Source organism: Equus quagga, chromosome 9 (assembly GCF_021613505.1).
Source record: "Equus quagga isolate Etosha38 chromosome 9, UCLA_HA_Equagga_1.0, whole genome shotgun sequence".
Lineage (NCBI taxonomy): Eukaryota > Metazoa > Chordata > Mammalia > Perissodactyla > Equidae > Equus > Equus quagga.
Genome location: NC_060275.1, coordinates 62,080,426 through 62,101,586, shown reverse-complemented (window position 1 = coordinate 62,101,586; position 21,161 = coordinate 62,080,426). Strand labels below are relative to the sequence as shown.

General features: G+C 43.2%; 1 protein-coding gene across 1 annotated transcript in view; it reads left to right on the top strand.

The window, feature by feature from the left end:
- Positions 1-5,368: 5,368 nt before the first annotated feature.
- Positions 5,369-21,161, top strand: part of ARHGAP28 (Rho GTPase activating protein 28) — a 193,210-nt gene continuing 177,417 nt past the window's right edge. Inside the window, exon 1 of the mRNA XM_046672243.1 lies at positions 5,369-5,804. Coding sequence (XP_046528199.1) covers positions 5,632-5,804 — 173 coding nt within the window. The 5' untranslated portion in view covers positions 5,369-5,631. The remainder of the gene's footprint in view (positions 5,805-21,161) is intronic.

The window sequence follows — 21,161 nt, the reverse complement described above, 5'->3', positions numbered from 1 at the left end:
GGCTGCAGCTGTCCCCGTTAGGTATTAAACAATTACCCTGGCAGCGGTTCTGCCATATAAGCAGCCAAGGCCACAAGAGGCACTTTGGTCCATGTAGCGGTTTTGCACAAATGCTCTGTTTTCTTGCCTTTGCTGGTGGGGTTGAATACGTTGAACTATCTCCACACTTCTTGATACTTACTGCGGGTCACTTACACTCAGGGGCCAGAGTTTGTGAGACTTTCCCGGGTAAGTTTCATTTTGTGAATTGAGTCTGACTCATCTCTCAGTAAAGGTTATCAAATGCCTTTGAAATTCCTAAGGTCCGGTTGTTTGCTTTTGAAGGTTGAACTCAAATGATGCTTCTAGAGAGGCTGAGGTAGAGGACAGGTGTCAGGGGATAGTAAAAACGAGAGAAGGAAACCAACATCTTTTGAGTGTCTTCAATATGCCTAGCACTATGATTGGTGTTTTAAGATGCTATCTCATTTTATCTTCCCATCAACTCTTTGAGGAAATTCCCCACTTTTCAAATTAGGAAACTGAAACGGAGAGAGATTAATGTAACACAGAGAGTAAGCAGCACATTCCTAATTCAAATTCACACTCAGCTCTGCCTGCCTGTCTGGCCTCTGGCTCCGCCTCCTCTGTCTGTGGGGTCCTCGTGCACCCACGCTTCACTCACGTCACTGCTTTCTAAGACGTTCTTTACGTGTGGCCGCTGACAACTGTACAAGGCGGAACGAAATACTAATCAACCTTCAACGTGTTCTAAGAGCAATTAATGAACTGCTCTTATATATAATATAATATACATGATCATATATATTATTATATAAATAATAAATATATATATAAATTTTGAACTACCTTAGTATTGTGCACTTAGAATACATGTAACTCCTTCATTTATTACTGTTTTCTTCATCAGTATTATCTGCTAATGATATCTATCTTCCAATAGGCTAAACAGGTTTACAGGAGGCTGCGACAAAGAAACGTAATTCCTACCCATTTCATTACATTGTAAAGGTGGAATATATGTTTAATCTCAGCAAACCTTTTATGAAGGAGAAATATGATATTTATAGGGCCAGGGTTTGAATCCCAGCTTTGCCACACCCTAGCGTGGGTGGCCTTGGGCAAGTTGCTACAGCCAGTTTCTTCCACTGTCAGATGCAGATGCTAACAGTAATGCTTACCTCAGAAGGCTGCTGTGAGCATTTCATGAGTTGAGGTTCTGACGCCTGGAACAGGACCAGGCACGTGGTAAGTTGTCAACAAATGCAGACTGTCTCAGTTCTTTCACGGGTGAAGAAACAGGTCTGCAGTGCAGTCACTTGTTTGGCCCCGTGTTCTGTTGGTGGCAGAGTTGGTGCTGACAGCCAGGCCTCCCGTTCTCAGTCCCGTGCTCGGCGCTGCAGTGACATCAGAGCAGTACAGAGCAGGAAACCAGAATTTTCCCTCTACCATTGCTCCTACTCTAAATAAACTGAAAATGCTATTTCTCTGCCCTGAATATCCACTGTCCACCATAGGGGCAATTTATCAACCCAGTTTCCAGATGGAGGCTCTTTCCCAGGGTCCCCAGTTACTCAGCTGCCCAGCTAGCTGTCACGGTCTTGTGCTGTCACCCTCTGCCTGGTGGTTCCCAGCATGCCAAAAAAGTTAGCAGACTCTATCAGGTCCACAGTCCCATATCTATACTTCCAAAGTCCAAAAAGCTCACAGAGCTCAAGGACTTTTCAGAACTCATTTGACTGCAAAACTTGTTCAGATCTGAACCTATTTGGTGACAAAACGCCTGAACTGCCACGAAGCCCTTTATTGTGCGTATTCTTCCCTCGCGTTGTGCGTGTTTGTACTGTTCACTGAAGTCCGCCAGTGTGTTTATTTACAGAACCCTGCCCAGGCCTCAGGGGGGTCCGCCTCAGTCAGGGGCTCAGCAGGACAGCTGGGCACTCAGCGCAGGTGAACGAGGAGAGTTGACTAAAGGGACCGTCTGCAAGGTGTGGATGGGCTGAGGGGCCGGCAGGCACGGTGCAGGAGGGCCAAAGGAGGGTTGCTTGATGAACAGAAGCTGCCACTCCCCCCAGGTCTGAAGGGCCTGGCAGAGGTCGAGATTCTGGAACCCAGAGAGAGCAGCAAGGGAGACGGCTGCAGTCAGGAGCGGTGGCTTTAGGTAGAAGGAACCAGCCAGCAGCAAACAGCAGAGAAGACGCCTGGGAAATAACACCCAACCTGCCCCCCTGCCCTCTGGCTCCTGCTGGCACCTCTCTTTGGTCACCTCTTACCTGAGCCCAGAGGCAAGGGAGCTCACAGATGCAGATCAGAAGGTGAGCCACTGGGCACCTAGCAGGGCAGTGGGGGTGACAAGTGGATCTGGAGGGCAAGAGGCAAACACCCTCCCTGCACATCATATTCTATTATATCCAATATATGCACTCTACCATCTTTCTGAAACCTGAAAACTCAAGAATGCTTAAAGAGTTATATTTTGCTAAGTCAACAGCATTAACACACACGTGAAAAATATTAATACATATATGTGAAACATTTTTTGTAGTTTGCAGTGTCACATAGACTCATGAAACATTTATCATAATTCCTTGGCTCCCCGAAAGGTTGGAACTACTGCACTGACAAGTGCTGGCTCACTCATTGATTCATTTGTTCCTTCATTCAACAAATATTCCTTATTGATTGGCTACGTTGCAAAACTCTACAGGCTCTGGGATATGAAGACAAAACCATGACACCAGCCTTTCTAGTAGCTTAAAATTTAGGAGAAGACGCTAACTTGTTGGAAAATAGTAATACAATCCTGGGTTAGGAAATAGTTTTCTCTGAAAGTTATCTTGCTCCTGGGGGTTCTGCTTTGAGAAGGATTTTGTGGCCACATCTGGGCTCAGTGGAAATAACCCCTATGATCTATTCTGTGTGTGACGTGGGCACGGGAGCGGAGTGCGAGCACGGCGCACAGTTCTGGCTGACTAAGCTTTAACTACACAGCCGAATGAGATTGTTCCTATAACACAGGGAAGAGTAATGTCCACAGCAGGGCAGCAGGTGGTGTTACTCTGAATTAGGAACACCTGAGAAGTCTTTGTGGGGTAGGTACAGGGTTTCTAAGGATTTCCGGATGGAAAATGACAGCCAGGAGCAAAGGCAAAGTCCGAGTGGACAGGCTGGTCAGAGCGGCACACGGTGGGGAGTGAAAAAGTATTCAGTGATCAAGATAGACGAATGAGAAGCTCTTCCAAGGAGTTTGCACATAATTTTCCAGCAAGTGGGTCACAGCGGAGGCCCTGGAGAAGGCGGAGCCCCACGTTCCAGGAAAATCCCGCTACCAGCACTTGGAAGTGGACGAGGGTTTAAGAGGAAGGTGCTTGAAAGTCATCTAAGTCAAGGGAGGAGCGCCATCACCCAGGCCGGAGAAGGTGATGCGGAACAGAGGCAGCAGCAGTGACACAGAAGGGAGACATTTTGAGAAGGAAACGACAGATTTGAGAATTGACTGGAGGCAGGAGTCACCGTGACTCCAGGGTGTCTAAACTGCGAACACACACACACACACACACACACACACACACACACACACAAGAGAAAGAGGAGAGCGGCCAGGGCCGGCATGAGGGGCCACTCTGCAGTGCTGGACATCTGGAGGCCAAAGTACTTTCAAGGACGTACCCTGCAGGTGTTTAAAATTGTGAGTCTGTAGTTGAGAAAAAGAGAAACGCCACGGAACGATTCCAGGCCCAGAAAAAGTTGCGCCACCTCGGTTCCTTATGGTAACCCCCAAATTCAAAACTGCGAAAATGACACACCTTTAAAAAGCTTGCTGCCAAAACTTGTTTGGTGACAAACCTGACCTGAATAAATGTGAGGCTATTAATAGACTCTATTTGTTCCATTAGGGTCAGTTCTTTTTGCTGAGTGAATAATACGTGTGATTACAGGGTGCTGTCCCAACCTGCACCGCATGGAGAGTGCTCCATGTGAAATGGTACAGGCTCCAAATCGCCTTTAACACTAAACAATACTTATAAGTTCTGAAATCTATCTAGTCCCAAGGTTTTAGATGAGGCATTGTTGACATGTATCATCAACACTTATACTATTTCTTTATTTCACATTTTAAGAAAGTATCTTAGTTTTAATGTATTTGGCATTAAACAGTAGGTGAACAGATGCCTCTTTGTATCTGAAATTTTTGGAGAATGAAACATTCTTTGTATGAATAAATAATATGTTTGAATTCCATACACTGATGTTTGATAAGTTCATTCATAAAATTGGGATAATAATATTGCCTAGCTCATAAGAGTTGTTTAAAGAGCTAATGTACAGGATCCAACACATACTGAGTATTTTAGTAAATGTTAGTCATTATTATCCTACCCCTTTAATCAACAAAAAGTTTTCTAAACAGCATTTTGGACGAAAATATTTTTGTTTTCCTAAACCCTGAAAGTGCAGTGACAGCAAATGTCCCCTTCTTGCCGGAGGTGAGGCAGCAGCAGAGAGAGCCCGCGTTTCTTGAGATCTGGCCTGTACCTGGTGCTTTTGCCCCCAGGAGCAGATACTAGTTTCCCCGTCTCACAGAGGCAGACAAGATTCCCAGATGTTAAGTTAGCAGTGAGGGGTGAACTAACTTTTCTTTCCACCGCACCTACCTCCCAAGGCAGTGTGAGAGACAGCAGGTGAACCAGCTCATCCGGGTGTGGGAGACAGTCACTGGGGGCCTCTGCCTAGCACACTTCCGCTTCCCTGTGTAATCGGTTAAAAGAATGTGCTCTTTCCATTTGTGCTACAGGAAAAGACGGCTTCGGACTCCAAATTTCTGGCCACGCCCCCTTTTATCTGCCTCCCTGACCCACCTCCGCCCGCCTCTGGAAGTAACATGCATTCAGCCCATAATAATCGTCGAATTCTCAGACAAGCTGAAAGCGGTATCTGTTAATTTGATCAGGCCTGGGAGGAGGAAAGGGATGTGGGAGTGAGGTCAGAGTCTGGTTGTTGTGGCACTGAGAGCGGGGAGGGAAGTGATCCGCTTGCTGTAAGACGGAATTACCTGCTCGAAAGGAAATCAAGTTTATTGTAATTTGACTAAGTAAACAGCAACGTAATCCGGTCCTTCAATTTTTGATGCGGATGCTCAAGTGGGAGAGTGTCACACCGTCTTCCTCACTTCCCCGGGCCACACGTTTAGACCCGCCCCTCCCCTTCCCGGCCCGGGCTCCCAAGGCAGGGTTTCTCTCTCTCCCTTCTGGCTGCCAGGCAGGAAACGCTCCTGGCTACGGGATAAGCCTCCTGTTTGATGGGGGGTGGGGGTGGGGGTGGGAGGGATAGGGGCGAGAAAAGGAAAAGGAAAAGAAACAAAGCAAGACAAACTTCGCTAGAGCAGCCAGCCCGCGCGCCAGGATCCCGGCCGGTTTCCAGTTTCCTAGAAACAGCGATCCCACCGGACCCGGTCCTCCCCGCCCCCAGCGGGGCCCGTGGGCGTGTTTTTCAATCGATGCTCCTCCGGCTGCCCCGCAGGCGGGCGGGCGGGGCCGGCATCCCCGCGCCCCTGACAGCCGCGGGAGGGGGCCCCCAGGAGCAGGCCGCGCCGCGCCTCGCCGCCGCCGGCCGGTCCCGGGGCGCCGGTCCATGCCGGTCCCCGCCTTTGTTCTTGGGCCGGAGCTGAGACATGCGCGGCTGACGATGGAGGTGGAGGACTCGGGCGGCGTGGTGCTGACCGCCTACCACTCGCACGCGCGCCCCCAGCCGCCCAGCGCCGAGCCGCGCCGCGCGCCCCGGGCCGCCGGCCACCCGGGCAGCAGGTACCCGAGGCGCGCCGGAGGGAGCAGAGGGCTCCGGGGCTTGGGGGTTTCGTCTTGCAGCCGGGGTTTCCGCCAGAGCGGACGACCACCTTCACTTGCTTCTTGTTCGCGTCCGGGGGGACGGGAGGAGAGAGCCTGCTGTCCTTTGCGTTGTCCCGATTGGAAGCGGGAAGCGCGCGGAGGCTCAGCCCGCGGAGGCTGGAGTCCTTGGCTGGCGGCGGTCAGCGGCGGAGTCGTGCTCTTGATACTGCTCAGCGATCCCAGGCACATGCCTCACTTCTGCCAAACTCACCTACTGAAGTTTTGGAGAATTTTTAAAAAACATTTAAAATGAAACACAAACAGTAAATGAAAAAAATTAGAATACATTATCCTAAATCCTCCAATACTATCGAGAGCTTCTTTAATAACTGCGTGCCGCCTGAGCTAAGGCACCGGTGGAGAGATTCTCCAAAAAGAGATCTCAGTAGACTTTTAAAAACAATTTTACTTCTGGATTTGAAAAACCTTTCAGTTGTATACATTGGTATCGTTTTATTATTGCTAATGTTGACTCTATGCTGTAAATGCAATTATAATTTATTTGCCTTGGGTCAAAAGAGGTCTATGACCATCTCACTATTTGCATTTTAGATTTAATAAATCAGGGATCAGTGTTCAGTTACTGTCAGTGTTCCTCTGTTTGATGCAAGATCAAGGCCAATGAGACTTCCATACCTAAACCAAAAATGTTAGGCTCTCAGAAAGTTTCCTTAGGTAGACAAAATGACGCTAATAAGTGAGATGTTTGATATCTGACATATTGAGGGGAGGTTTTATTTGTTTAAATGTGGCTGTTTATCTGCTAGGGCTCCATTGAGGAATGGTTTTTCTTTAAAGGGGAGAGTTTGAATGATGTGCTTTTTTACATGTTTATTTTTTCTCATACTTTTATCGTTAGTTTTGTGATAATGATTACTTGTTTCCTAATTTAATTGACTTGCGAGGCTTTCAGCAAATTGTGACGTTAGTTCCAGGAATATCCTTTTGGCTAGTACCCACGAGAAGAACAGACTGCATTGGCGTGACATCTATGTTGGGCTTGGCTAACAAAGAAAATATTGTTTCTTCCAAAAAGAGCAAGTTGAAGGGAACCTACTTTTTTTGTATAAAAACAATGAGAAAATAACACTATAGGAGCTTTAGCAGCTGTGCACTGTTGTATTTCAAAGGCTACTTGAAGATACAAACTTGCGTTTATCTTTAGGGTGTTTTCTGAGCATAATCATTGGCTGTAATTACTCAGATTATAAGTAACTAGATAGCTAGAAGTGGTTTGATGAGAAGCAGGGGCCAGGTTTGTGCATTTTTAGCTGATCCTGGTTTAGCTGTCCTGTCTGAAACTCCCAGCAGCTGTCTAGCAGCGATAGCCAGATTGTGCCATTTGGGCTATCCGAAACTACATCCGTTTCCAAAGCAAACTGGAGGAGTTCCATTAACTCAGCATGTGGTCTTGTGGAATGATGATACAAGAGAGCGAAAGCGGTGCGTGTCAGAGCTAGTGTTTTACTGTACGGTTGCCAATGAGATTGATGTCGCCCCAAGCTTGCATTTCAGTTTGCATTCTGCCCAGCACCCTCTCCATAGAGCCTTTGTGCTGCCCACCCTCTGATGCCGGAGATAGACGACCCCCACCCTCTACAGCTAACTCGGGAGAGAATAGCTTAATTCCTTGGTTCCCAGTAACGGCAATCAAAAAGGTTCCTGTATTTACCAGGAGCCGGAGGACACCATCAATCATGAGTCTGATAACAGAGATAATCAGGCCCGAGTTATTAACCTTTGACTCACTAACTCCTGATCAATACTTCCTTTCAAGCCAAGGAGCAAGATCATATTGTTCTACTTAGGAGAAAAGCACTCTCTCTTTCAGGAATACCCTTTCCTTTAAATTGCTTGCATATGTGTAACATATTTGTGGAGCAGTGACCAGTATGGCACTAGGAATCATGGGCTATTGCATCTGACTTTCTAAGGAGCGTGCTTCTTTAGCTCTGGGTAGCATAGGTTCAATTCAAAGCAAATCATCTTATTTTCCAAGCCTCCACTCCGTCTGATTTTATGCGCTTTTGTTTGGTTTTTTTTTTGGCCTGTTTCTCCCACTAAAATATAAACTCTCTCTTCACTCTTCTCTTCGCTGTTGTGTCCCAAGGGCCTAGGGCAGTGTCTGGCACATTGTAGTCGCTCAGTGAATATTTGTTGAATAAATTAATGGATTCCAACCAAGATTAGAAACTGGCCCGATAAAAGGGCAGGGTGGTTCACAGCTGAAGGCAGACTGTTTGCACCTACTGTGTGCCAGCAACCTAGTAGGCATCAGGGACACAAATGGAATGAGATGAGTGACACGGTGTCCCTGCCTTGAGAATAGGGCCCTTTCCTTTTCAGACCAATGGGATTTTTAGAAAAAGCTTGAAATAAGTGGCAACGTTTCAAAATCAAGAGGCTTCGGATATGAATCTGGACTTCTAGTTTCCCATAAAAAAAAATCAAAGGCTCCAACAGCTCAGGCTTTCACTGCTGCCTCCCAGGACTGGCTGAAGTGAATACTGGCTACTCTCTCACACGCCTCTCTCTCTGTTCCTCTTTACCACTGGAGCTGGCTGTCCATCGCAATTTCTTCTGGGGCCTCCCCATTTTATTTTGTTAAAGTAAGTAGCCAGTATAAAGTGTGCTAGCCAGTTACTCAGGCTTGGGGTCAGACTCCAGACTTCACATGTCACCTCCATTTACTACCATGTGGCCTTGGGCATCTTGCATCAGCTGCTTACGATAGTGTGCGACACCAAGGAAGCATTTAATAATTGTAAGCTGTATCATTACTGTTATTACTTTTCATCACAGTTGTTGATGTAAAAAGGAGAGTAAAATGTTTTTGGTATCTATCCCCAAAACTTATTCATGCAGGAAAGAGACTCAAGAGTATAAGTATTTGTTGGGAAGAGGGAACCTGATTCCTTATTTCACAGATATTCTGTTTGCATTCTATTGTGAAGGATACACGAGAATGAAGGATTATCAATTCTCAGTTCTGTTAAAACAAATGGCTGGAATTGTCTTTAGAATCGTGTGATTTTTAGAGAGACTAAGCTTCTAGATGCTTTTTGAGAATCCAGGGTGAAAATGTTGACATACACACAGAATAATTTGACCTGGAAAATGAAAGGTAGCTGAAGATAAAGCTGCTTATCTTGTTTTTCAAAGATTTTGTAAGTGATATACAAGTAATGTATACAACCTTTTTTGGTGAAGATGTGGTATGAAATAGCCATGAATGTTTCTGATGTTTATCTCATTATACCATAAACTTCCTGAGAGAGGACACAAATAGAAGAGGAAAAGAATCAACTTTTCCTCAGAAACAAATATAGAAGCTAACCAAGGTTATGCGAGGAATGCTGATTCTGCAGCAGTGGTCAGGCTTCTGTAAAGGGGATGCTGTTTCCTAATGTCGTAACTCTTCATTATAATGGGGATGATTTGATTAAAATGGAATTGATGATGATTGCAAAGTAAATATTTTATTTGGTGGAAAAGATGAAATTTAGCAACTTTTAGCTACTTTATTGGTAACTCCAGGATTGAAATTAATTAGTTAAAAAGGCACTTATTTCAACGTGCCAATTCTTGTTCAATTAAGCATTGATGTAGGTCTGTGTGAGTTATGGATGTATCCACAGATACCCCAAATTCTGGGGCGTAGTATCGTACTTTTAATAGAGGATTCAGAAGTAGTAATGGAAATAGGATTCTTACAAGAGAATAAGGTATTTATGGGTCCTTCTTTATGTTCTGGTTGAACCCACGTTGGCCTCTGGTTTCCTTTTACAGTAGGGTCCCTGCTGGGTGTAGGTGCCTTCATGTGTGGAGCTGTTGGAAAACATCTGGCACATTTCCTTTGATCGAGTCCTTTGGCTAAACATTTGGCCAGTTGCTGTGTCCATTTATAACTGGCTCACTTCTCCCTGATCATTAATCCTTAATGCATCCACAAAAATTCAAGGAACTCGGAATGGTGTAGAATCACGTTCATGTGAAGATAACTTTCCCTTAACTTTTTATTTTGATGGAATTTTAGACTTATAGGAAACTTGCAAAAGTAGAACAGTGCATTCCCGTGTAACCTTCCCCCAGCTTCCCTGATGGTAACATCTTGCATAACCATAGTTCCATTATCAAAACTGAAAAATTAGCACTGGTACAATTCTGTTAACTAAATTATAGACTTTATTCTGATTTCACTAGTTTTCCCACTAGAACTGGGATTTTTCTGTTGTAGAATTGAATCCGGGATCCCACACTGAAGTTAGTCGTGCTTCCCAAATCTCCAATCTGTGGGAGGCTGTCCTTGTCTTCTACGACTGCGGCACTCTCGCAGTACCGGTTGCTGGTTTTGTAGGAAGTCCCTCAACCTGATCTGACGTCTTCTCATGATTAGATTGAAGTTATGCTTTTGGGTGAGGATTCCACAGAATGATATCAGCCCCTTCTCAGAGCATGACGTCAGGGGTACACGATGTAGGTATTTCTCATTAAATTGATGTTAGCTTTGATCACCTGATTAAGGTGTTGTCTGCCAAGTTTCCCTACTGTAAAGTTGCTACTTTCCCCTGTGTTAGTTAATAGAATTATCATTAATTATAATAAATTTATATATTATTAATTAATATCCTGGGGAGATACTTTGCAACTGTGCAAATATCCTGTTTCTCTTCAGACTTTGCCCTACTGGTTGTAGCATCCATCTTTGGATCTTGCTAGGAACATTTATTGCCGTGATGTTCTAGTGGTGATTTTCTGTTTTTCTCATTCCTTCTACATTTGACTTCTTTTGCATACTATAAAATCCACATTCAGTCTTCTCTCTGATTTTATCGTTTTTACCTCTTTCACTTTTAAAAAGTCAACCAAAACATAAATAGACATCAATAGTCATTTCACCTACTGTTCTTTTCACAGTTTTGCCACAAAGTACAGTAAAATGGTTTAATTTTATCTGATCTGAGTTCATGAAACCTATGAAGATAATAAATTACCTAATTTTCAAAGTTGCATGATTTTTTGGAAGCAAAACTTTATTGTAGGCTTAAGAGAAAAATAATCAGAAAGTTGCTCAATTAAATGTTGCTGTGTTAAGAGAGGATAGTTGTTAAACCCCACTTTGCCTGGAGCATGGCGCTGAGGCTGTCTTTCTGTCTTCTTAAAACTCTGTATCTAGTGGAAAACCTTTTTCCCTTATCGGTGTCCCTGAGATGTTACTTGAGCATTTGCAAATGTATCATAACTGGAGTAAACATTCTAATTTGCATAAAATAAAAATTTCTTCTTATTCCATCCTTAAACTAAACTATTGCATTTCTGAAGTAATTCCCATTCTCTGTTTTCTCAATCTATGGTCTCTAGATATCAGTTCCAGCAAAGAATAAAAGTAAAATGTTATGTAGCAAAGCAGAGGAAGGGAATAAAATGTTTCTCAGAAGAAAATTTTGGAAATAAAGTTTATCCCTTTAAACAGTAGAGCTTGTTCTGTTTTTAAGCCTCTTTGGATGAAAATATGAAGTCAAGCGTACCCCTAAATAGTGCAGAAAAAATCTTTTTCTTAATGACTCTCATCGTTAAGACAGTCTGATTTATAGTGCTGTAAGGCACCTCCTGAGATGCGCAAGTTTGCTCACCTTAATAGTAAATAGCTTCTATTGGTGCATTGTTTTATTTCTTATATAATTTAAATATTACTTATCGTCGTCGTTATTTTCCCCCTTATTTTCAGGCAGCCTTGAAAGCCTTTAGCAGTCTGTTTTTCCTAATATTGTTATTTTTAACATGCTTTGTAATTCATTTTCAATTAGATAATCCAGCTTGTTAGAACTGTGTAAAGAAAATACTGTTCCCAGGACTAAAATGTATAATCTAACAAAAGATTTTGACAGCATTTATTTCAGTTTCTTTGAGAGTGTTTTGGCTTGTTTGCTTTCAATTTCTTGCTGTGTTCTGGTTACTTGAGTTAGTCAGTTTTGTATAATATATCATTCTTGATCACATGAAGTTTCATGTGTCCATTTCTTTGTGATTACTAGAGAATGCACATCAGAACAAAGTAATAATGCTGTGTCCAAAAGCCTCCAGTTGCATCCTTCTCTAAAGTGGGAACAAAAGAAGGCAGGAGATGTTCTACTACGCATTCATCTTCTTAAATATCTGGGCTTTAGGACACATTCTCTGAGTATCAAATGTGTTACGTCACTCTTCAATAAATGAATGTTATAGATAAAACTATCCATTTGACAGGCATTAGTTGCAAAGTAATTCCAAGGTGGGAGAACACACACCACTGTGGCTTACAGAACCAGCTGCTAGGTTTCATGTTACTCTTACAAAGGAATTAACCCTTTGCGTTCCACTTCTCATCCCAGAGATGAATAGAGGAGGGCAGGACGGAGAAACTGGAAACCAGTGACAGAGTAGTATGTAGTATTTTTTAAATTGTCAAACTTTTGATATTTATTGGTACTATTTTGGTAATTCTAAGTTGTGGTGCTGATTATCTTTTATGTATAAGAGATAAATCTTCCAATCTTTATCTCTTGTACATCTGTAATGTGTAGGGAAAAGAATTCCTTTTGAAGTTTCCTGTTCAGTATTCATTTATGAAAATCAATTTAGAAATCAGGGGCCAGTGCATTAGCCTTTACACGAAGGTCCATCAATGGATTTATATTTTTAAAGATCTGTAAAGAAGGCTGCCTGGTGCTCAGAAAAAAATGTTAAACATACTAAAATGACATTATAACTAATAATATGATATTTGATTTCTTTCTTCCCTGCTTTTCCCTACCTTCATTACCACCCTGAAAAATTCACACAGTGGCCGAAGTTAACGTGTCGGTGGTGGGACTAAACCCATATTTAAATGGCAGGAGATGAAGAGCAAAACAAAAAAGAATTAACATGGTCAAAGAAATAAGGACTGAACTTCTTTTCTGAAGATTGCCTTGGTGATAGTAGCCAGAAGTTTTCACCTGCCGTAACAATGACAATCATTGGTAATTAATCACGCACCATCCTGTGATATCAATTCTTCAAGAAAAGTCCTAGTTTTATCGATGGCTTTCTGAGCTTTACATGAGCTTTACATTATCTCATTCAATCCTTACAGCAGTCCTAGGCCCTAGGAAGAAACTCAGGCACAGAGGAGTAGCCCCAGGTCACACAGGGAGGTAAGGATAGCGGCAGGACTCCCACCCAGTCCTTCCCAAACTGGTGCTTTTAAGCTGTTTTTAAAATCTTGAAACATTAATATCTTCTGGCTGTAGTGTTTTTCTGCCTCAGTTGGATTATAGGTTTACTGAGAGCAGGAACAGCATCATTGCATTGCCCTGGGCAACCAGCAGTAGCAACTTGTAGATGCCGTGAAGACTCAATTTTGATTTAGTCTTTCCTTTTGCAATCATTTCTATTCTGTTTTAGTGGAATAAGCATGGAGTGGGTTAAATATGAATGGATATAAATAGTTTGTTTGAGAAATTTTGTTATCACTTGAAGAAAGTGCAATAATAGGATTTTTTTTTTTTATTTAAAAGCTATATTCTTGCTCTTCATGCAGCCTTACTTAGGTAACAATATTTTTTATTTTGTTTTTTTAGGTAACAATATTTTTTACTTTATTTTTTTAAGGTAGCAATATTTTTAAATAGACAAAATGTGCTAGAGAAGTAATTCAGTTTGACCAAGAAAGTGAGATCCAAGCAATCAGTAACAAGACATCTTCCTGTGGCTTTTTGGGGGCAGAAAGATGGGGAGGGCAATTTTTAATCCTTTGATCCTTAGGTTCATGTTCTTAGTAACTAGCTCTTAGAATTTTTCATTTTCGTTTTATTTTTATTTTGAGGAAGGTTAGCCCTGAGCTAACTGCTGCCAATCCTCCTCTTTTCACTGAGGAAGCCTGGCCCTGAGCTAACATCCATGCCCATCTTCCTCTACTTTATATGTGGGACACCTACCACAGCATGGCATTTGCCAAGCGGTGCCATGTCTGCACCCGGGATCCGAACTGGCAAACCCCGGGCCGCCGAGAATCGGAACATGTGAACTTAACTGCTGCGCCACTGTGCCGGCCCCAATTTCCGTTTTATTAATTGTTTTCTTTAGTAAGATAGATTTCTATAGTGAAAAACATTTTTCACTTCATTCTTTGCAATATGACTTATAAGAATTCTTAATGCGAGTTGAGAAACAATGCTCCCTCTCTTCTCTCCCAATATTCAGTCAGGTTTTCACCTTATCCTGAATGGAAGCTAACCAAGGGACCAAGCTAGATCCTAATCTATGCCTTTGTGAAGGTCAGTTCTGTTCCAAGTCTTGCTCAGAAATTTAGGATAAGATAAGATGGGTGTGGCAGTCCCCACCCCGAGCCATCCCTAGTCTCTCATAAACCTAAGCACAGCCCTCATCCATCACTGACCTTGGAGCCATGGATAATGCTGACCTAAACTGGGCTTCAGGGATTTCCCTTTGGAAAACTAATTGTGGGCTCATCGTAGTCTGGACTTGAACCCTCCGGCGAGGTCAGAATTAGAATGGCCTCCAGGCTCTGGGTGCTTTGCATGGTGTTCATTTTGGTAAACTGTTGGTTCTCAGGACACTGGAGCTGCAGAGATTGGATAGTCGTTTTAGTTGCATGTAAACAGTGTGGCTGGGCTTCTATGCTACCTGCTGTGTCTTTAGAAGACTTCCCTAACTATTCTTACCCAGCCAGGTTGTTCAGAGTGTGTGACTAACAGGAACTAAGCCTCATGAAGACCAGTCATGAGTGAGGATGGCAAGGATCAATCTGCGGGACAACTGGGAAGCAAAGTATGGAACAGTGTCTCGCCAAGGGCCTCGTAAGGAGTAACCACCTTGTTGAGCCAGGCTCTGAATCCATTCTGCTGACCCCCGGTCACTCACTCAGGCCCACAACATGGTCCAATGTGTTCGGGGAAGAGTCAGGCCAACAGCAAGGAAATCCTGGAGGAGGGGAAAAACTCCCTGCCTGGGCAACGTAAGGTATAGAACTAGAGAAAAGGTGGTGACCATTATGAGAATGGCATTTCCTTAGCTTCCTTTCAAACACGCTTACAACTCCCCATGCATGTTATCTCACTAAGTGGAACTTGGAGAGTCTCGAAAACACATTTGCTGCGACTTTTCATTGGCATCTTAAAGAAAAACATTTGCTGACCTCAATAGAGCAAGCAATTAAATGGGAAAAGAGCTGACTGTAAGTTTCCGCAGATTCTGTTTTGAAAAACAGAGGATGCTGGCCTGTGCGAGTTTTACATACCACAACTTACCTCCTCTCCCTCCTCGTTTGTGAAGCTCGCTGATCGACTTGCAGCTGTTTTGGTAAAGTCTGAATTGTGCTTAGTTGCACGAAGCTCCACTCTGGAGGCCGACCCCTACCTCTTTCAGTTGCTGGAAGCATGCAACTGGAAAAAAGCAGGCCGAACTCTGCCTGTTGAGAGCTGTGTCATCCTTTGTGGGGCAATGAGTCAACATCAGCTAAAACAACATTAGTCATTGCTTAGAAGAAGCCCGAGTGAAGCTGATTTCGATTATACCAAGCTTAAACAAACATGATAACTCCTCTTATCCAGACTCCAACAGGGTTCCTATTGTGAGAGTTAAAACAGTTAGCACCAATTCTCTTTAGAGTTCATGGAAGTACCTTGCTATTCAGAGGACTTTTTTATGTGTCTCAAGAAGGAGCTCTCTTCACTTAACCAAATTTACCCTGCTGTAGTCTCTCTTCCGTCTGTTTTACTCCCCCTGCCCCGCCCTGCCCATACCCGCTTCAGATCTTTACTATTTTAAATTGGTTTCAGAGCTATTGGATTAAAATCCATAAAATCAAAATTGTAATCTTGAAACTGTTTGTTTATTCTGTTCCAGGATCCCCCAACTGTTCATTTCTCTGCAGTATAAAGGATGGTTTTAAGGAAGACCATGACTGAGGGTAGAGAAGTACTTTAGAAAGCTAATGTTGGTGTTCAAGTCAACAGGACAAGGGCCTAGCCGAGCGTGGCGGGAATGCTGATGAAAGGGAGCGACGGATTCTGTGGGAAAACAAGCGGTGAAGTCGGTATGATTTGGTGATTAAATGCATCGTGGGGACCAGGCTGTATTTGCCTGGCTGATAGTTGGCCGTACGCGTTGGAGGCGTGGGAGGAAGATCCAGGCTGAAAGTTCTCAGCTGTTCCTTCCTGGGAGTCTTGAGCTTTTGGGACATAGTTAAAACTGGGGCCGATGAGATCTGGCGGGAGAGAATAGCGTGTCGGTGGAGACAGCAGTAGAATAAGCAGGGAGGTTCGAGGAGCAGGGCCAAGGAGGGCAGGGCAGGGCATCGGGGGCCTCTGATGGAGACCAAAGGACAGGAGCCTCTGGCAGCCAAGGCCTTAGATTCAGAATGAGCGGACAGTCATGTCAAAAGCAGCTAAATGACCAGTAAAGTCAAACGGAAAGCTGTCCACTGCATTTGTAGTGTGGATAGCAAGGAAGATCTTTGCTAGAGTGGGTATAATGAATCAGAGAGGTGGAAGCCGGTTTGCTGCAGGTTGGAGAGTGAGTGTGAGGTAAGAAAGCAGAGGCAGCAGGTAGAACTTACTATAAAAGCTTAGCTTATGGGAAGGTGAAGAGAGGGAAAAGGCAGACTGAGGGGGGAGCTTTTAAAACTTACCAAAACGAGCCGAAACTCTGGTAAAAGTCCGGAAAAGAAACCTAGCGATTCTAAAATGCAAGACTTAAACACATTTTGTCTGCTACTTAAAATCCTTTGTTAATAACATTGTTGCATATAGGATGAAACTTTATCCCTAGCCCCACAATAGTGTGTGAGTACTGTTAGGACAGGAACATTCTATTTTCTTCATTGCTGAATCTTTAACTACCTTCCCTCCCCTCCCCCTCCAAAGGGCCTGGCCCTCAGCAGAGTCTTAGCAAATGGTCGCTGCGTGAACGCAGCACAGCTGAAATGTGGACATGTGACTTGTCCTTGTGTTGGGAGACCATCAGGAAAGTCTTCCAAACTCTGAGCACTGTATTAAAGATTAAATTTTGCTTAAGGGTCATTTCATTCATTAAAACAAGAAAAATTTAAACCAATTCTCATAAGTGAAATTGAAGAAACATCTGTTGAGCCTCTGTATGCCACATACTATTCAGGTTCTGGGCTACAAAGGTGGTTAATGGTCAGTGCTTCAGTGAGAAGAGATGGCCTCATTAACAGGCAATCTTAGCTGCATCCAAACTGTAGCTCTTTGAGGGCAGAAAGGACCTCTCTCTCTATATCCCTCACTTTAGTCCACTGACCCAGAGTGGACCCTCATATTTGGATGATGGAAAGAATGACTGAGCAAAAAGGCATGAGCTGCTCTGGGAGAGTGGGTGGAACTGACACTCGGGGCTCTTGTTGGTGAGAGTGAGAGAGGACTTAAAGAAAGCTTCTTGGAGGAGTTGTAACTAAGTTAAGACGTAAAGAATGTGCATGTGGGGCCAGCCTGATGGCATGGTGGTTAAGTTTGTGCACTCTACTTTGGCGGCCCAGGGTTTGTGGGTTTGGATCCTGGGTGTGGACCTACACACTGCTCATCAAGCCATGCTGTGGTGGCATCCCACTTAGAAAACAGAGGAAGATTGGCACAGATGTTAGCTCAGGGCCAATCTTCCTCAAGCAAAAAAACAAAAACAGAAACAAAAAACAAACATGAGTTAGGAGGAGGAATGAAAGTGGAAAGAGTGTTTTTTGGCCGAAGAACCAGGCTGAGGTAAAAGGACAGCAGCATGCAGACACAGTGGCTGGTATCGCCAGCGCTGGGTAACACGAGGGAGGGTAGAGGCCGCTTACTGTGCAGCTGGGTAGGATGGTTAGGGTCCACTGAACGCGGTTGCATGCCTAGTTTCTTCATTTGGATCATGAAGGGGTTCCATTAGTTGACCTCTGGGGTCTCTTCTGACTCTTAAGTTCTACTTTTCTCTATTATTAAGTTGGACATGAAGCTAATTAGATAATCCTAGATTTTTAACCAAACATGGTTTCAGACCTGTACTTATTTTATAATAACACCTTTCCCCTTCTCATTTAACTTTGCTTTTTTAATTGATTTCTTGAGTACTTATGTTGTTTAATTTTTAGTACCTTCAATTACTCTAAGTAGAGTTTGTTTTATTTTGACCAAGCTACCCAAGTCAAGATAATATAGCTGTAAGATATTTGTCTTTCAGCTTTTCTTTGAAAAATATAGCTTGTCCAACAAGCAGAAGTGATTTTTGTTTTTCAGATGTTTTTAAATTGGTAGCCAAATTAATAGGAATGTTGGATACTGTTTAAGAATGCCATGACTAATTATTTTTTGTTCAGGTTTAAAAGAGAGCATTCATTAATAACTTACTTTTTTTTTTTTTAAGATTTTATTTTTTCCTTTTTCTTCCCAAAGCCCCCTGGTACATAGTTGCATATTTGTAGTTGTGGGTCCGTCTAGTTGTGGCATGTGGGACACTGCCTCAGCATGGTCTGATGAGCGGTGCCATGTCCACGCCCAGGATCTGAACAGGCAAAACCCTGGGCTGCGAAAGCAGAGTGCGCGAACCCAACCACTTTGCCGCGGGGCCAGCCCCCATAACTTACTTTTTTGAAAGAAGAATTTTATTAATATCATATGTGCTAATTTAATGCCTCTATTTATATTGATACAAAATTAGAATAAATTTAATACAATTTAAACAAAGCAGAGCCTTCCAGGAAACATGTGAGAATGTTGTTGAATATTTTCTCTCTTTTTTGAGTCCAAGAAAACACACGCACACACACAATTTAAGGGGAAACACCTCTTTCACTTGTTTCCTCGTTTTCTGCTTTTGAGTTTCTTCTGAAAGACTAGGTCCTAAAATGGATGTCTGATGACATAACGCAGGAATGTGCCTGTGAAGGGCAGGGGCTTCGAGGCGTCCTAAGAACTGTCTCTCTACCAAGAAACCTCCCCTTTCTCCCTCTTCTCCTTCCTCTTTCACCTTACCCTCTCATCATACTATGGAGGGGAAATTATATAATGACCATGATCCTAAAGATCTCCAAGATTTCTGAAGACATATCCCCAAACAAATAAACAAAAATCCTTTAAGATATACTCCATATACAGTAAAATGCATAGTTAATTATTCAGTTAGATAATTTTTTACCCACGTAACTACCATCCAAAACAAGACATGGAACATTTCCATCACCCCAGAAATTTCCTTCATGCCCCGTTTTCTTCGGTTACCTCCTCTCTGCCCATTTCTGACTTCTGTCACCACAGATTACTGTTACCTATTCTTGGAAGTCATATAGACAGAATATTCCAGTATATATTATTTTGTATCTGCCTTCCTTTACTCAAGAGTAATGGCTTTTGAGACTCGAACACGTCATTCATCAGAGCCTGAGCGTGATAAAAATGTATGTAGACCTTTTGATAGTTCTATTTTATCGTCATGCCTCATTGCCACCCAGCTGTCCTACAGGTATTGTTTGTTGCGTATAAGAGGGGCTAGGCAAGGGTGCAGGGTTAGGTTAAAACCCATCACAATATCAGAACCTAGAGACTCAATTCTCCGTGGTGGACCCAGGCAAAAGTGGGATGTAAGCAGTTTTGTTCTTGGTGGCTGTTCAGTTAGCTTTGGCTTCCTGGAACCCTTCCATTTTCCTCTTGTCCCAAGGAACACAAGGCGTTTGCCTTTCCAAAGCATATATGCATTTTTAACCTCTAATGGTGAAATTCCAGGTCTCATTCAAGGAACCGAGGAGAGTACTTTTGGCAGGAAGTCACACACCTCAGTGCACATCATTTAGACCTGGGATTGGCAAAGTTTTCTGCAAAAGACCAATATTTTGGGCTTTGTTGGCCATATGGTCTCTGTCGCAACTCTGCTAGCCTTAGCATGAAAGCAGCAGTAGGTAAATCAGTGTCACTGTGTTATAATAAAACTCTATTTACAGAAACAAGCAGTGGGCTGGAAGTGGTCTGTGGGCCACAGAACTCAGTCCTCTGGTGTGGACAGCTTCCTGTTCTGCCTATTTGTGAGGTATGTAGAGTAAGCGTATCATAGCAAAATACAGAGAATTTGTTTTCTAGAATATATAAAGCTGAAAGGAACCAGAGGTTGTACTAGGTACGGCTTATTTTTCAACAAGGACACTGAACCTCAGAGTAGTAACTTTTCAAGGCTGCAAAGAGTCAGTGGAGGAAGAGCCCAGATAATTCAGGACTCCCGAGTCTTTAAGTAGTGCTTTTTGCCCTGTTCAGTTTGGGGTGGAGATGAGTCATATTACCTCAAATATGCTATCGGATCAACATTGGGAAAACTACTTTAGTTCATGTATTTCAAAGGAATAAGAGAGAGAGAAAGAAACAGAAATAGGAATTCAGGTAGTAGCATCCTGCAAACTGAACCAAGAGTTGGCCAAGAAAGAATGAGAGTTATACATTTAGCAAACAGATTAATTAATGAAAAGTCCCCCAATATATTGAACACTTTTTCCAAATAATTGTTGTAACATTGTGTGTGAGAGAAATAAATAATTTTGACTGAGAAAATAGAGACCTCTAGATTGTCTGTCATTCAGTTCATTCATCCATTTATTCTCTTTTGAAAATTTTTCTTAGCAAGTATCCACTGAGTGTCTTCTTTTCAAGACATTGTGAAGGGTCACAGCTAAAGAAACGGAGCTCCTGTGGTTGAGGGGCTTGTCAGGGGGCCCAGGACAGCTGGAGGCCGTGTCTTGTCTCGCTTTGAGGCCTCTAGAGGGAACACAGGCTTTGCTTCATAGAGGATGTGGTGTCTTAGTTGGACTTATGGATGTCATGGGTGACGTGGATGTTGGTGTATGGATGGGGGTGGGGCAGAGCGGGTGTAAAGGGGCTAATAGTTCGGCGTGGGCGTGCGGAGGGATTGGATGCGTGGAGGGAAGGAGCGGAAATTCTGTACATGTATTTGCAGGATGGGCTTGGCTCAGCGAGTGAACTGTCAAAGCAGCCAATGAAAATAAATTAAGAAATGTACCTCACCTTGGAGGGGGTCTTCAACGTTTTGTAGATTTTTTTTCAAAATTAATAAAATTAATTTGGAAAGAATCGGACTCAGGCATAAACTTAATTCTCTTAGAATTATTGAAGAGTTTATGCTGCCACAGTCAAATAACAGATACAGACTAGCTTACATGCTGGGAGTAGCTGTTTGATAGTGATCAAAAACAGATGCTGGAATCTGGTGCAGCCAGAGTCCCAGTCTTCAGAATTCATATTT